Consider the following 15876-nt stretch of genomic DNA (forward strand, 5'->3'; position numbering starts at 1 on the left):
ATATCTATCCCTTATGGGGTGATTTGGAAAGCTCTCTATTTACCATTGTACTGATTTAAAACCTTTTAATCAAATATACATTGAAAGTCCAGCTCCTCCTACTGGTTTAAAACTAGTCAGTCAAATAACAGCTGAGCTTAACAGCTTTCTAAAAAGATTTAAAATGGAAATGGAATGCTCTAAAGATGAAAAGTATGATAAAACACCAGTTTTACATATAGACCCAAACACACAGACTTGCTTTTTGTTCAGAAAGAACATCTATTGCAACTACTTCTGAGGCAAAAAACCATCACTTTAATTCTCCTTTTTTTCCATGCTGTGCATCAAATCTACTCTACTTGACATCAGATCTCTGTCTTGGGCATTGTTATCTTTGTTCTGTACACCCCTGTGTCTGGGTTTCAGGCTTCTTTCCTTTGTCTAGGTCCTTGTATCTCTTACTCTCTCGTGTATTCATATATACTTATGATATGAAAAGGAAATGAATAAAGGATGGAGCACAGAAAATGAAAGGATATTTAACTGCATCTATGTGGGTCATCACAGGGAATGAGGGAGAATATAAAAGGATATGGCTGAGGATGGGAAAGAAAAGGAAAAGTAAGAGCACAAATAAGAGCCATTTGGGGAAATAAATAAAAATCTGAGATTGAAGGAGGGCAGGAGAGAGAACATGCAACTGTAAATTCTTCAGTCTGATATCCAGGACACTGCAGAGAGCTTCCCAGAGAGCCCAGAGAAGGAAAACAGAGCACTGTGAGCACCTTGGCAGCAACAGCCTCGATGTTGGCAGGTACAATACATTCATATGTGTTCAGATTCTTTTCTCTGCTGAAGATGACAGTCTCTGTCCTTTGCTTCCTTAAGAACTCTTCCTTTGTTACAATATCTAGGAAGAGATGTGGATGGGGACAGAATCAAATTTACAGCAGCAGAACACGTAGAAAAGTATCCAGCAGTACTTCACATGGGATGTAAGGTTGTTCAGGGAAGGAGGATGAGCAATGAATTGTCTTAACAGCTGCCTCATTTCTTCCATTGAATTCAATTAAAGCCTAATCTGATCACAGCTGAGCATCTCAGCTATATCCTGCACCAATGAGTCCTTGGGCAATTACTACAACACTATGAAGGCATTAAATTAAAACAGTAAATACAATTCCAGCACCTAATGTTATATAGTAGCAGTTCAGGGATGGAGGATGCTGAGAAGTGCTAAAAAAAGGGTGGTCTCTTCAGCACAGGATCCTAAACCAAGGATTTAGTGTTCCAACATTTGTGTTTAAAGTTTCAAAAAAAATTGGCTTAGGTTGCAATGTGTGATACTGGCCCCCTTGTGAATTGCAGCTCTACATCAAAGCTTTTGTTTTATGTTGCAAGACAGAGGATATTTATTATAATACTTAACTTCTCCGTTTCTCTGTCTGGATGACTGTAAGGCTGCATACTATGCTGTGGGTATTCAATATTAGTGTAAAAATGAAACGTCAGCTCTGTTTAATGCTGGGTTGTATACAATCCTGCCCTGCAGCCATCACGGCACTGCGTACTGCTTTAATAGTAAATACTTAGCATGGAAGAAAATCAGTCTTTCCAGTAGATCAAATGCACAATCTTCACAGCTTGCATGAGACAGAAACCTAAAGTTGCTCTAGGGAAGATATTCCTCATAATAGCAAATACTAGAAACAAATTAATCAAAATTTCACATTGCCTAGATATGCAGTATGCAAACAGTATGCAAACAGAAAGAGCACTCACAGCATTTCAGTCTCTGAGGGGCAGCCTAGCAACCACACAGCATACACATGGATAATATTTATAGACACAGAATCTCATAACCATGTGTACTGGCTGTCTCAAAAACATTCAAATATCCCAGATAGTCTCAAAAAGCAGGATTTACAGCTACACATCACTCTGATGTGACTTGAAGTACCTCAAGCAACTCTCACATGTGCATTCCTCTACGTGTGCACGCATATATATGTTCATATTTCCAACACTGAGAGCTGACAGTCATGGCCCTCTCTTATCCTATTACCTGGCTTGCATATGTTGAATTCCAGGGCACCTCCAGAGTTGAGGAGCTTCTGCACCAAGGGCTTGGCCAGCATGGTGGGGGTGAACAGCACGGGGCGCCTGCGCTCGCAGCGGATGGGTCTCACCAAGCTATAAGGGATCAGACTGAGCTTCTTATCCAGTTCACTCTCGGAATCCAAATCTGAGCAAAGAACAAGACATTTATCCTCTGGGTTCCTCTCCATCAATATTTGGAGAAAAAAAAGGAGATACACGTGAACCAGAAATGACATGGTTATTCGTATTGGTCCTCCTTCCCTTTTACTGGGGTTGTCTTTACTATACTCACAGCACTATGATGTCCAATCTAATACTAAATAATTCAACTGCCTTTTGCTTTCAAGAGATTATTTCTTAACCTCTTCAACACCTTTTCTTGGAGACTCTGCTTGTTAGCTTCACTTTAGGCTCCAAGTTAAATGTTTTGGAGCAAAAGGCAAGAAAGTACCTAGGAAGAACTGCCAGCAAACAGGACATTTCATTTTCCTAAAGATGCCTGTGAAGGCTTAGTGCCCCAAGTACATTTAGCAAAATCAGTTTTGGTCACAGTTGTTGTTGAACTTTTGCAGAGTGGACCACAAATCCAAGACCTGTGATACATTTCACAGCCATGCTGTTCTGTAGATGTTTATGTAGGCCTTGTGTCAGTGCTGCGTGTGTAAAGGCTTTTTTAGATTTTTACCTTCCAGTTTATCAGGCAGCTGCTTCTTCCCTTCGGATGAGCTCAGTGCCAGGCCCGAGGGCCAGCCTGTGACGATGCGGACCCGCTCGTTGCTGTTCATTCGTTTGTATTTGTTCTCAGACCTACTGACAAACTAAAAAGGTGAACAAAAAAAAAAAAACAAAAACAAAAACAAAACCAGAGAGAGATTTAAGCCTCATTCCTTGCATTATTTACCCTCCCATGTATTCATCAGCCGATGCTCGTTTCCCACGAGATCTGAATCACTTGTGTCTATCAAAGACAGGACTCCATGGATCTGTGGACTGAATTCTAAGACTCTTTAAATATCATAGATCTGTTTCAGAGCCTGTGTTAATCCCCTTTGGGATTTGTTGTTTTGTTCTCTGCTCTTAAGAGGCATGTTTTCCCTTCACAGAGCTCCCTGCTATCACCAGTACAAGCACTGATGTGTACATCATACCCAGAGTATGCACAAATGTATCACAGGCTATACCCAAACTGCCTCTTCTTTGCTCTACCAGAGAGACTTAAAAACTCCCAAATGGCATCTTTTTGCAGTCATTTTACATGAGAAATAGGCTTCATGCTTTCCTTCCTCATCCACCCGCCTATTCCTCTATCCAAACATTAACTCCTCCTCCTGTGTATTTGCTAACCTTTCCCAATCACCTTCCTTCACACGGCTTTATCTTTCACCCACAGTCTCTGTCATGCTCAGAGTCACCAGCCCACAATTAAAGGAATATTTTCTGATGGAGCCCTGTCTCAGAGACTTGGAGATTTGATCCAGCCCATTGGATTTGTCCTTATGGTACAAACAAAGCACATTTCAGCCTCTGATGGCGGATGTGTGGAATTCCTCAAGGCACATCCGTAATGGAAGCCATACTCTTGAAAACAAACACCCCACATCACAAAAGAAAACACAACCCATCCTTCTCCTTCATGCATTAAATCTCTTTTTGATAGGAATAAATTCCAATACAACCTCTAGACCTGAGCTGGGATTTTTGGGCGAATTAGGATAGCCTGAGAATATCTACTGTTCAGATCCACTATTTCAGACACTGCACTGAGGATTTGAACTTTATTACCTGTAAAATCTGGCCCAAAAGAAAGCTTGCTCTGGATAGGCGAGGGCTGGTTTTGGGGTCGTTCTGCGGGGCAGGCTCCTCTGGCTGCAATGTATTCTAGTAAAAAATAACACAGGAGATTTTCTCATCCCCACTCTTCTTTGTATTTTTTAATCACAACATTTGAGAAACAAAAGAAGCCAAACCAGATATTTTCTGTTTCCAGTAGAAAGGATAGTGATTGATACCTATCCCAAATACAATGTTCTAAACAAACAGTGGGCATAGCACGGCCTGTGCTGACAAACACTGCTTTTTCACTGCTTTTCACATTCCTTTGTTCACAGACTGTTCTCCACACCTAAGAAAGAGGTAATTTCTGCACCAAGAAAGAGCATGCACAGCTTTTGCTTTCACGAGCACCTCTGCCAGTGATCTCTGTCCCTTTGATCAGTGGGGCCGTGAGCACAGAAGGAATGTGTGACACTTAACCTTGACTGAAATCAAGCACAAGCACTGTCTACCTGTCTCTGTAAAACTTAAAAGCATGAATGTCTCCCAGACTCTAAAAATGACTTATGGTAACTAACACACCAGGAAGGCAGTTTTAATTATGTAAAAATGGAATTTTGGGGTCTAAAAATGCTTTTAGTGATGGAAAGGGGAAAATTTGAAGGGCTGTTGTGTGCTAAAGCCCGATAATCCCAATTCTCTCCACAGCATCCAGGCTGGAAGTGACAGGTATTTCTAAAGTGGGACAACAGATTCTGGTTCAGAGGATTATTCACAATAGGAGAGAAATAATTCTTAACTGCAAGGACACAGCTTCTTCGTCATGTGTACATGAAGATACATTAAATGTTTACAGGTAGAGAAGCATCAGAAGGGTGACTAACACACAGAACAGAGTTGGGACTTTTAAAGTGTAGTCCCTCCTAGCTGGAAGGGTTAATAGTGAGCCAGAGCTGGGTTCATTCCCAGGGACAATATTATTTAAAGCAAACAGAAGGTGCCCATTGCCTGACACAATCAAAACCTACAGAGAGTATAAACAGGAATTTCTGTAAAATGATGATGAAAAATGAAAATTGATAAACAATTAGCAGGGGAGTATGAGGTGTTAAAAGGACTTTGTTTGTAGATACTTACCCGCAGGGCCCGAAGGGTGTTATAGGAGTTTTCTGTCTCATCTTTGCTTCCTCTGTGCATCAACCGCTGCAGCTTCACCAAAAGGAGTTGCTGGGCTCTGAAAGAAAGGATGAAATCACACAGATCAAGATATTTTTGAAACCACTCACAAGAAAGCTGGATTGCAACAGGTCTGTGCCTACAGAAAAGATTAAACAGAAATAGCAGTGAGGACTGACAGAACCATGCAGTAAAGGCAGGAACAAAACAATATGAAGAACTGCAATTCAGTTAAGGACTAAAGAATATCCATGGAATATTTGCATATGATACTTTTTGAGGGACTCACTTTATTTTTTCAGGTAGCATCTGGAATCTCTGTTCTTAAGTTTTATAGCTTATACTACAGATCTTAGCTCAGAATTTAAGTTATAGACACCTCTTTCCTTACAGCAATAATTAAGTTCTCTGTTTCTAGATCCCTGCTCTCAGTAATGGTCACTCAGTATCACTCTCACCTGCTGTAGCTGGGAATGGTCCCCATCTCCAGGTCCCTGTCAGTGAAGGGATCCACCCTGGCACAGAGCCACTCACACCTGCCCTGGTACATGGTGTCCAGAATGTGGACGATCTCATCACATTTCACGGACAGGGAGCAGCAGTCCAGCTGGCTGGAGATGTTCAGGTTCAGGCGGATGTGAAATGAGTCCCCCGAGGTGATGAGCCCTTCCTCCAGCTCCGACAGCAGCTTGCGGTACCCTGCGGCAGGGAGGAGGGAAGGGGTGAGGCAGGATCTCCCACTCTGCTGCTACTCCATTCCCTCTGGGAGGAGCCACAGCACGAACTCCTGAGGTTCCTCTGAGACAGGTTTGTAATTCCAGAGTGCTGCTTGCAGTAGTTCCAGCAAGATCATGGGCCTGCACCTCAGAGACACTGATGGGGCACTGGCTCAGGGGCAGCCCATGCTGCTGCTGTCAGCTCTGTGGGAATATTCTCATTATAATGCTACTTTTAGATAACTCCATTCTCAGTACTCCCCACATGACCTGTGGAACAAAGAACTCAGCAAAGACACAGACACAACTATAGCTCTGCCCTCTAAGTACCATGTAAGTTCTGCCACCAATTTTAATGACAAGCTATTCTCCTTATTATTAGCTCTAATTGGCACTCCCAGAATCTATAACATGCTTTATCTGCAGTTAAGTGATGCTCAAAAAATTGCAATAGTCTTTCCTGCAATTGAAAACATCAAAGAAAATCAAAGGCATCACTTCCTGCATGATCTATGCAGCTGAAATTCTCTAACCAGCATAAAAACCATGAATGCCCATTTATACACACCAGTAAAGAATGGATTTTGGAACGTAATTTTTGATCCATAACCTGAAATTATCATTACAGAACCTGAACACTGAAATCAAATTCTATTCGCCACACATGAACTCCAGCTGTTAAAGATAAGATAAAGCCACAAAGGTAATAAACAGGGTAACTCCATCAGGTAAATGCTAAATCAACCAGCTGGATAAAGATCATTCAGCTCACCCTATCATATTGCAGAAAACTGTACATAAAAATAAGCTTGAGTGTGTTTCGTGAGTCATGTTGCTATTGGCCACCATGTACATTTTTCAGACTCCTGTTGACAAGCACATGTTGTTTTTTTCCCTCAGACACCAGGCTAAAAGCTGAAGCAGTTCCACAGAGGAGCTGTAGTTAACACCAGTGGCAGGCTCCAGATTTATCCCAATACAAAGGATATGCTGGTCCTGTCACTCTCTTCCAGACAAGTTGCTATAAAAGCCCTTGGACTACTTGAGATAAGAAATACTTTTGGTCTTACCTTCATGATTTGATTTATACTGGAGTGTTACTGGACCACTGCACCTCTGAATTGTCCAGTGAACTTCTTCCTTTGTGCAAGTATCCAAAGGAACACTTTGATTTTCCCCTTTAATGCAGCCCTCCAACTAGATATGAAAGAAATATTACTCTTCAGTGCAAGTTCAATCTCTGAGTCAATTAAACCATTTTTTAAAGTGCCATGATCTTTTCCTTATTAAACAATGCAGACACTTTGTTACAAGAATGTAGATTATGTCCTAATTACATAATTCTTTTTCTCTCAAACTAGAAATGCTAGCAGTCAACAAAGCTGCAGCACTTGCACAATCCCAGGCTTCCCTGGGAAGGGGGATAAATGCAGGAATATAAATTGTGTGGGGTGTTTTTTCCTCCCTTGGGGACATTTGAACAAGGAAATGGTTTGGGAACATTGGCAATGGAGGGAAAACTAAGTAAAGAGAAACTTGGCAGAAGCATTGTTGAACTTGTGCTCATGGATTGCCAGGGACAGCATAGGTGGGTGGGCAGACACCCAGGGCTGCTTGGTGACGATGTCGTGCTCACCAGGAGGATCTGGTGTCCCTCCCGAAGGCCAGCCTTCTCTGCCAGGGAGCCTGTCTTGACAGAGCTGACGAAGCTGCCTTTGTCATTGCCCCCGAGCAGGGTGATCTCTGAGTTGAGGCTGTCCCCGTTGAGCGTCACGCGCTGGACCGTGTGGCACGAGCTCCTGATGCGGCCCACAGACGTGACAGAGGGACGGAAGGGCCTGTGTCCAGGAGAGGGAGGGACAGCTGGTTATCTCACTCTCAGTTAAATGAATGCACGAGAAATGAGAGATATACAAATAAACTTCTAGCATTATCAAGCACTTGTATCTAAGGACTCTAAAAGGAAACCTCATCGTTACTGCAATAGTTCTGGAGAAGAGCATCTCTGAAAACTCAGTGTATAACAGCTCTCCACTCAGCAAGCTCTTGTAGCAAGTTAGCAAGATCACAAGGAGAAATTGAAGCCTTTAGAACATTTTGTCTGCCTTGAAGTTTTTGAATTTTCAGGATGACCTTCATGGGTTTACAGAACATGAAAAGCTCCAAGATAGCGTTATATTGCTGCCACCATAATCACTCCTGCTGTTATAACTTCAGCAACTAATAAATAAATAGTTTCTACCACAGCACCCTTTCCTCTCAGTCTCTAAGGTAAGTACACTGGCATCTCAAATACCTTTCCAGAGAGAACTTTCTAAATATGGAGTTGACATGCTCAAGCTCATAGGCATCCAGGCCTTCTGACTGATGAGAAGAAGAGGAAGAATGCACTGAAGGAGCTCCGTGTGAATGCCTGTCATGACTGTCATCTGAAAGAGTAAGAAGAATGATAATGAATCCTAGATAAAGTGACAAAGATGGAAAAGGGGGAAAAGAATTTTAATTGATCCCAGCCAAAGCTGAAGTAGGAAATTCTTCATGCAGAGATGTGATTCATATCCACAGGACATGGCACAAGGTATGCCACTCTCATAGAAAAGAAAGTGGGAAGGGACCTCTGGAGACTGTCTAGTCAAAGGTCAATGCAGGGTTAGCTCAAGGAGATTGCTCAGGACTTTGTCCAGTTGGGTTTTGATATCTCCAAGGATGAAGAGTTTGGCTAAAACTCTCTGGACAACCCTGTTCCAGTGTTTGACCACATTTGTGGTAACAAAACTAACCCTTTTCCCTCTTAGTTCTTCAGAAAATGATTGCTTTCCCCTTCTCACCACTGGCAGACCCTTTGTTTTCTTGATTTACTCACAGGCTATGTGTCCCATTTACTTAGAGCAGGGCTGGTTGTCTGACAGTCTCTGTAGCTGGGGAGCTGATCACATATTAGCTCATATTTCAATTATACATGATATCCTCTTGCTTACCATCCATCTCCAAAGCATCACATCCAAAGCTGTCATTGTCCTCTTCAACCAGGCTGGAATTAAAAGCAAAACATGAGATAACGGAAGGGAAAGCTGAACAGTTTCAAGCTTTCAGCAGATTTCCACCTTGAGTAGATTTCATCAAATTCTGAAGGAGGAACTTCTCCTGTGAAAAAGGAAGATGTTGGAGATGTTGCATCAGGCAATGGTACAGCTGCAAAAAAAGTAAGCAAGTAACATCCTTGAGGATGTTACTGACAATACAGAAAAGGGCAGGAGACAACATGTGTCAGCCAGCATGGGAAACATGTGAAACAGCAAGAAGGTTCAGAAGGTAGAGCTGCCAACAGCAGTGAGGGAATGAAGATTTTGCTGAGGGCAACAGGAAGCTGCTGACTGATGGTCTGGTGTGTGACTCACACCACACTTGGTTCAGCACAGAGATAAAGGGCTGCACCATGCCTGCTGTGCATGAACTGCACCATGGGGTTTTTCCACAACAGAGCAAAAAGCCAGAAGTTCACTGATGGACAGAGAGAATGCAAGGGAAGTTACTGAGGTGCAGCAGAAGAGGAATAATTTATCTGCTTGATTTAAAGTACTTGAAGCATTTTATAGCAGTTTCAGGGTAGTTCTCATGGCTACTCAGGTACCTGCAGTACAGAATGGCAAAGTGCTGCAGGCTTCTGCACAGGAACTGCCACAGCTCTGGCCCAGCCCAGCTCCCAGTGACACTGCCATTCCTGCAAAGGTGACTAGGCTGGCTGGCCTTAAAGCCACTCTAAATTCACTAAAATTTTGCTCTTTCAGGGGTATTGGGGCTGTCCAGCCAAGTGAGTGATCTGTCAGCTTCACTAGAAGGACTTCATTAAAGCATGTCCTTTGGTTGCAAAGCTGTTTAAATAACAGCTTGTTGTTTTTCCCATTCAAAATGATTTGTAGGTCTCCTGTGGAGCTGATATTCCTCATATTTGGCTTCAGCTGAAGGGTGAATTTTTGCAGCCAGGCTGCAGAGAATCAGCTATTTTTACTCCATGCATAAGCAGGGAAATAATGTACCTTTTCCTACATTAAATGATGATCTCACCTTTTTTTTCCACACAAATTAAGAAGAGATGAACTGTGAAACCTGCAACTTGGCTTGCAAACAGCAATTATTCTGGATTATGTTCACAAATAAGTCCCAAAAATTTATCATGCTAATTATAAAGTTATAAACTACACTGAACTTTTGGGCAGGCTCTTGAGATACTTGACTTTAGTGATTATCCGCTCAACAAAGTAAATCCCCATTCAGACCTTGTTCCAGGGTACCTGTTCTTTCCACATGAAGAATATCTAATATGAGGGAAAAATTCAGATTTCAGTACAACTCAGTCTTCCAATGCCTTAACACATGGAACAGAATACAATCAGAGTTACAGTGAAATAAGTCTACAAGATGAATAATCTCCATGTAATCTCCACTGTGTTCTGTAATACACTGCAAATATTGAAAAGTTCAGGCATGCCAAAGGCTTTTCAAGCACCTGAAGCACAAAACATTCAAATAATTAATAAAAATCCCCCTTTCTCCATCTTGAATTGTTACAACACACTTTAAAAAGAGACTTGGAGGACAATGAAGGAGAAGCTAAGGGAGACTAAAATAAACACTGCTTAAATCCTCAGCAGCCTAGAAAATTATGTGGGAGAACCAGCTGAGGATGCCCTCAGTGGAAAGCTGCCTTGCAAAGCTGTCCAGAGAGAGAGGCAGAAGTGGCAGTCTGCCCAAGATCAGATTATTTTGAAAAACATAAAAATCTGAATAAAGTTTTAATAAAGATTAGATATTAAAACCAGATCTAATAAAGATCTAAACCCTCCACATATATTACTTTCTTCTAAATTGGTCTGCTCTGTTCTTTTCTCCTTCTGCTTGCTACCTTTAGGGAATGTATTTGTGTCTCCTGGTATTTCTGATGCAGACACTGATGCTATTGACACCACACCAATACAGCATGTCTGAGTATCACATTGCTAAAAACCTTTAAAAAGGGGTCAGTGCCCTTTAGGGAACTGTGAGGCTGGAGAGGTCTCTTTCCTTCCTGCCACCAACTTCCCACTCACCAGCTGATGTGATTTCACTGCCAGGGGAACTCCAGGGGCCCTGACCTGACAGAAGTGGAAGCTGCAGCAGAAGGTGAAGCCAAGGGCAAAGCCTCTCTCCCCTCCCTTCTCTGCTGAGAAACAAAGCCTGAGACTCACAAAAACCAGCTTCCCCCTCTGCCTCTCCCCACACGCCTCACAGACGTGCAAGCAGCTCTGCTCTACTTCTGCAGATTTGAGAGAAGGGGGGAGCTTTGAGAGAAGGGGAAAGAACAGGGACATGAGGGCAGCAGGGAGGTGAGGGGCAAAAACTGAAGCTGGATCAGTGTGCAAAGGTAGGGAGAGCACTGTCTCCAATAGCATCAGTGCTGAGGCATTCCAGTCCTGTTTGTGTTTCTGTCCATTACAGTCACTGTGTCATTCATCCCAGATGAACTTCAGACATTCCTGAGTGCTTTGGACAAAATGTGTGATGAAGGGCTGAGCCTTGAGAAGTTAGGTTAATCTTACGCCTTATTGACAGAACCAGAGGACACAGTCTCAAGCTATGTCAAGGGAAATATAGGGTGGACATTAGGAAAGAAGTTCTTTACAGAAAGAGTGATAAAGTTCTGGAATGGCCTACCCAGGGAGGTGGTGGAGTCACCACACTGTTTAAAAACAGGTGTTTAAAAAAAGCCTGGATATGGCACTGGGTGCCACGGTTTAGTTGAGGTGTTAGGGCATGGGTTGGACTCGATGATCTTTAAGGTCTCTTCCAACCCAGTGATTCTGTGAATTCTGTGTGCTCTATAGAGCTCTCCAGCCAGAGGCAGACACGAGGAGCTCTAGAGCCCCTTTTCCCTTGTCCCTGTGGCAGCAGGCTCAGGGCAGGTTTCCCCACCTGCAGTGAGGGGTGTCCTCCTTGCAGCGCCGCACGATGGAGTCGTTGCCGGGAGGCTCAGGGGTGGTGGACATGATGCTGTCGTTGCGATTTCGCAGGGTTTGCTTTGAAGGAGAAACCAAAAGGTGTCAGAAAGGTTATCTGGCTGAAATGTGCTCTCACTTCTAACTCACAGCAGCGTTAGCGAGGGTGCTCTGCACTGGCTGTACTCTGCACTGAGAAGCACACACAGAAAAAAGAAGAGAAGTTGATTCTAGCTGTGCAGAATCCAAGAGCACTCATATATCCCAGTTTTTAGCACAATGCACAGCTTGTGTGCTGGCACTGCACCTTCTCCTGTGACCACACAACTGCCTGATTTACTGAGCCATTGTAACTTTACTTCTGTGTGTGGCACAGCTGACATAGGAGGAGGGGGATGAAAAGCAGTATGTGTACTTATAGAAATATATATATGTAGTTGGAATGAGGAAGAAAAATACAGATCTCTATATGTTAAATAATTAATCTTCCAGTGCACTGGAAACGAAACCCTGAATTGCACTAGAGGGAAAACAGTATAAGTCATCTAAACATCCAATAGATATTCCAAAAAATACTCCTAACCCAGCTAAGCTTATTAGGAGTGGCAGCAAGTTCTTTCCTGGCTATTCTTGAGTATAATTTTAATTTCCTGGGGGCAGCATTTTTCACGGTGTTCTAGAAAGATGTTTTGTTCTTTGTTATTAACACTCTGCAAGAGCACTCTCTCTATCTGCCTGTCCTGCTGTGTCAGTGCTCACATATGTATAATGGAATATCTACCTTGGAAGATTATGGGGATACAGCAAGCAGGGAAGAAATGGTTTGACTATGGTATGCAGAAATTTCCAACTGTGATCTGCACCCCTTTCCTCACTCGCTGTTACTTATAGACAGGAAAAGCATTATAGAACTCAAAAAACCCTTAACATTTTCTCAGATAAGTTACAAAGCAGCTTTTAAAGCAAATCTCTTTCTTCCAACAGTAAATGTTAAATGGCATGAGGAGACAGCAAGAGGTCATAAATACCTCTGAAATATCTTTAAATAAACATAAACCAATTCTGTGATTTTGGGAAAGGCTAATAACATAGTTCTAACAAAATGCTGGCAAAAGGATTAAGGGAGCTTCTGACAAGGGCCTTGAATGGGATCACAGCTGGGATGCTGGGGAAGGGCTAATACTGAGCTGTGCAAGCTCTGAACCACATTAGGAGAGATGGCTGTAGACAAGCAAGGGGCATCCTTACAATCTTGGTGACTTCACAGCTGCTGATGGAGTTACTGATGGACACAGAGGAGCTCGTGTCCGTGCGGCCGGTGCTGCCCTCGGCCCCGTCTTCATCCTGAGCTCTGGCTGCTGCACTCACAGGGACAAAGGAAGCACACAGAGAAAACACACCAGAGAGAAACATGTCAGAGCACTTCCAATGCAGATGTGCCCCTGCACTTATGTTCTCTTTCCATTTCAGCTGGTCTTGCACTGGACAGGGGACCTGGACACGTCCCTGCCCTGCAGCTCTGGTTCCCATTCCCCAGCAGGTCCCAGCAAAGCACAGACATTCCCACCCTCTGCACAGACTCCTGTCCACTTTGTCTCTCAGCTCTGTCCTTCGTGTTTTTAGTAGATCTGTGAATGCTATTTGACAAATTAAAGAAGGATTGTTTCATGAATTTATGTTTTAATTACACCACCCGAATCTGACAATTTGCAAGGTTGGCTCATTGTTACACTTTGTTACAACAAAGAATTTACAAGGACCAAGAAGCCTGAGATGCCTCAGCAGTCCCAGGTAACACAGAGTGAATGTGGACTCCTTCCCTTGCTCAGCCCCTCTGATTGGTACTAATGTTACTCTGCCTGACAGCAAAGCTGCTGTTTAACATGGAATTCCTTGGGGCAGGGGCTGTGTTCCCCAGGATATTTTATCCAACAGGGCCTCACACAGCTACTGAAGGAAGTGCTGCCTCTGATGGGGTTTGGTGTTTCAGGGGTAGTGTTACACAAACAAGAGGAATTAGGAGTAGCTCAAACATGAGTGTACAGCAACAAATTTGGTAACTTGGCAGCTGGCTGGGGCATGGGTCAATCCCCCTCCCCCAGGCTTCGCAATGTTTTAGATTTCAAATTAATTCCCTTTTGCTGAAGGACAAAGGAACTCATTAGACAATCACTAGATTAGGGCCTTTTCAGCTTGAATGATTTTTCCAACAGCAAAAGGAGAATGGTATAATGATTTTTAGTACAGATGTTACACAAATGACTTTACAACTTCTGTAAACTAAATGGAAAACTAAGTAAACAGAAGATTTAGGTAAGCTATGGGATGTACATCGTGTGCCTGGAGAGGTACCTTTGATGGAGAGGACAATGATGTAGAGCTCTTGACCACTTTTAATCATTACATTTGTAACTGTGAGAGAAACTGTTTTGGTTTTTCTTACTGACTTGGACTTAGTTAAGAATTTCCCTGGTTGGCATATTTGTTTAAACAACTTAAAGAGATTAAGTGAAAGAGACAAAGCAATGGAAAAGGAATAAGGACATGGGTGCTCTTTCTGACCTTGAAACTCTGCTGTTTTGTTCATGCTGACAGGAGATTTAGCTCTTGGACTTATCTAAAAGAAAGAGGACAAAAATCAGCACAAATGCAGAATATTTACCACACACTGTAAGCCAGATATTTTTACCACCTTTTTTCACTGTTATGTTGTAATATACTTGCCCTCCTTTAAACAACAGGACCCAAAATTTAGAAGATACTTAGGTATCTAAATACAACAGCAGTGATGGAGTGTGAGCAACCTGGTTACTTTTGAATGCCTGGCCCAAATGCATTGCAATTTTCAGATTGTGCTGAAGAAAAAAAGAGACAAAAGGTGAAATGGGTGCCTTGGGACTGGTTTCAGGCAGCTGTTAATACAACAGGCATCCTTTTGGAGTGTGCAATGTGAAAAATGCAGCTCTATTGCCATAAGTAATAACAACAGTCAGAGCTCAGAAAGGTTACGAAGGGCAGGGAGAATTCAAGTGCAGATGAAAGGGAAGAGAACCTCAAAAGCCCGAATGTTAGATTTTTGTGGGGTTTTTTACAGATCACGAATCCAGCATCAGATAATAGCCATGTGAATGCAGCTAGTCGGGGAAAGCATGAACCTAACTCATGCTACCCCCTTCCTGTTAGGGGTGAGGAAATTGCCATAATTTAATTCTAAATTAGATAGTTAATTTTGCTCTAGATTGCGTCCATTTCTTGCTATTTTTCCTTCCAGCTGCTGAGAGCTTTTCCACCAAGGCTTTGTTTTTCACCTTCAGTGTGTGTTGGACCTCAGGCATTATGTAATTTTTTTTTTTCCCACTAATGTTAAGAAGGCAAAGAATCAATTTATTGACAATGCTCCAAGAATGTGAATGAACAGCAGAAGCAAGAAGAAAACAGAAAATGGGGAGAAGGGACAGAAAACAGTCTATGAAGCCTGATTAGATCTGCTCTTCAAGATGCAAATCACCACAGGGCAAAAACTATCATACAGAGCTCACTATCATACACAGATCTATTCTTATCTTTACAGCAGTTTCAGAGGCACAGCCACAACATGTGTTATGTCTGATAATTCTAGAAGTCTCTGCTCTGTGTTATTCCAGCCTCAGATTCAGACCCACCTGGATCCCCTTTAGGTTCACTCTTCTCTTGAGACGAACTTGATCAGGCAAGAAGAATTTGTTGTCTTCTGGAGAGTCCTCAGAGGTGGAGGAGTCATCAGCTTCCTGACCATTGGCTTTTGGGCCAGAAGTCCCAAAGGCCTGGGAGATAACGGTAATGGGAAGATTCCGTGGCAAACTCTAAAGATCACAAGGGAACACTTTATTTCTGAGACCAGTCTGGTACAACAAACTCATAACCTTCCTTCAGAGTAATCTGATTGAACCTATTGCAACTCCAGTGCTTCAGAAGCTCACACAGAATGTGGCTCCAGACCCAATCAGTAATTTGGGCTGAGATTTGTAGGGATTTCTGTTCACAGACTGAATTATTTTTCACTCACGATCCTAAAAATATTTGTGGTTTCTACCCCAGTGTAGAAAATAATTGTTTTTCCGCATTTTTCCCTTTCCATTTCAAGTCAAACTGTTGAATGGCAGCCTTTGGGAAGCCAT

General features: G+C 42.7%; 1 protein-coding gene across 16 annotated transcripts in view; it reads right to left on the reverse strand.

Annotated features, from left to right (window-relative positions):
* CARD11 (caspase recruitment domain family member 11) overlaps positions 1-15876 on the reverse strand; it is a 116577-nt gene that overhangs the window by 13923 nt on the left and 86778 nt on the right. For 15 of the 16 annotated variants that reach the window (XM_064390112.1, XM_064390109.1, XM_064390098.1 and 12 more), the window contains 14 exons: positions 15382-15561; positions 14282-14336; positions 12968-13077; positions 11697-11800; positions 8726-8778; positions 8044-8176; positions 7384-7585; positions 6818-6944; positions 5490-5730; positions 4993-5089; positions 3865-3960; positions 2768-2900; positions 2048-2227; positions 768-892 (listed from right to left, as the gene is read on the reverse strand). In XM_064390112.1, coding sequence (XP_064246182.1) covers positions 768-892; positions 2048-2227; positions 2768-2900; positions 3865-3960; positions 4993-5089; positions 5490-5730; positions 6818-6944; positions 7384-7585; positions 8044-8176; positions 8726-8778; positions 11697-11800; positions 12968-13077; positions 14282-14336; positions 15382-15561 — 1836 coding nt within the window. The remainder of the gene's footprint in view (positions 1-767; positions 893-2047; positions 2228-2767; positions 2901-3864; positions 3961-4992; positions 5090-5489; positions 5731-6817; positions 6945-7383; positions 7586-8043; positions 8177-8725; positions 8779-11696; positions 11801-12967; positions 13078-14281; positions 14337-15381; positions 15562-15876) is intronic. The other variant, XM_064390113.1, reaches the window with a different exon arrangement.

This window comes from Passer domesticus, chromosome 15 (genome assembly GCF_036417665.1).
Source record: "Passer domesticus isolate bPasDom1 chromosome 15, bPasDom1.hap1, whole genome shotgun sequence".
Classification (NCBI taxonomy): Eukaryota; Metazoa; Chordata; class Aves; order Passeriformes; family Passeridae; genus Passer; species Passer domesticus.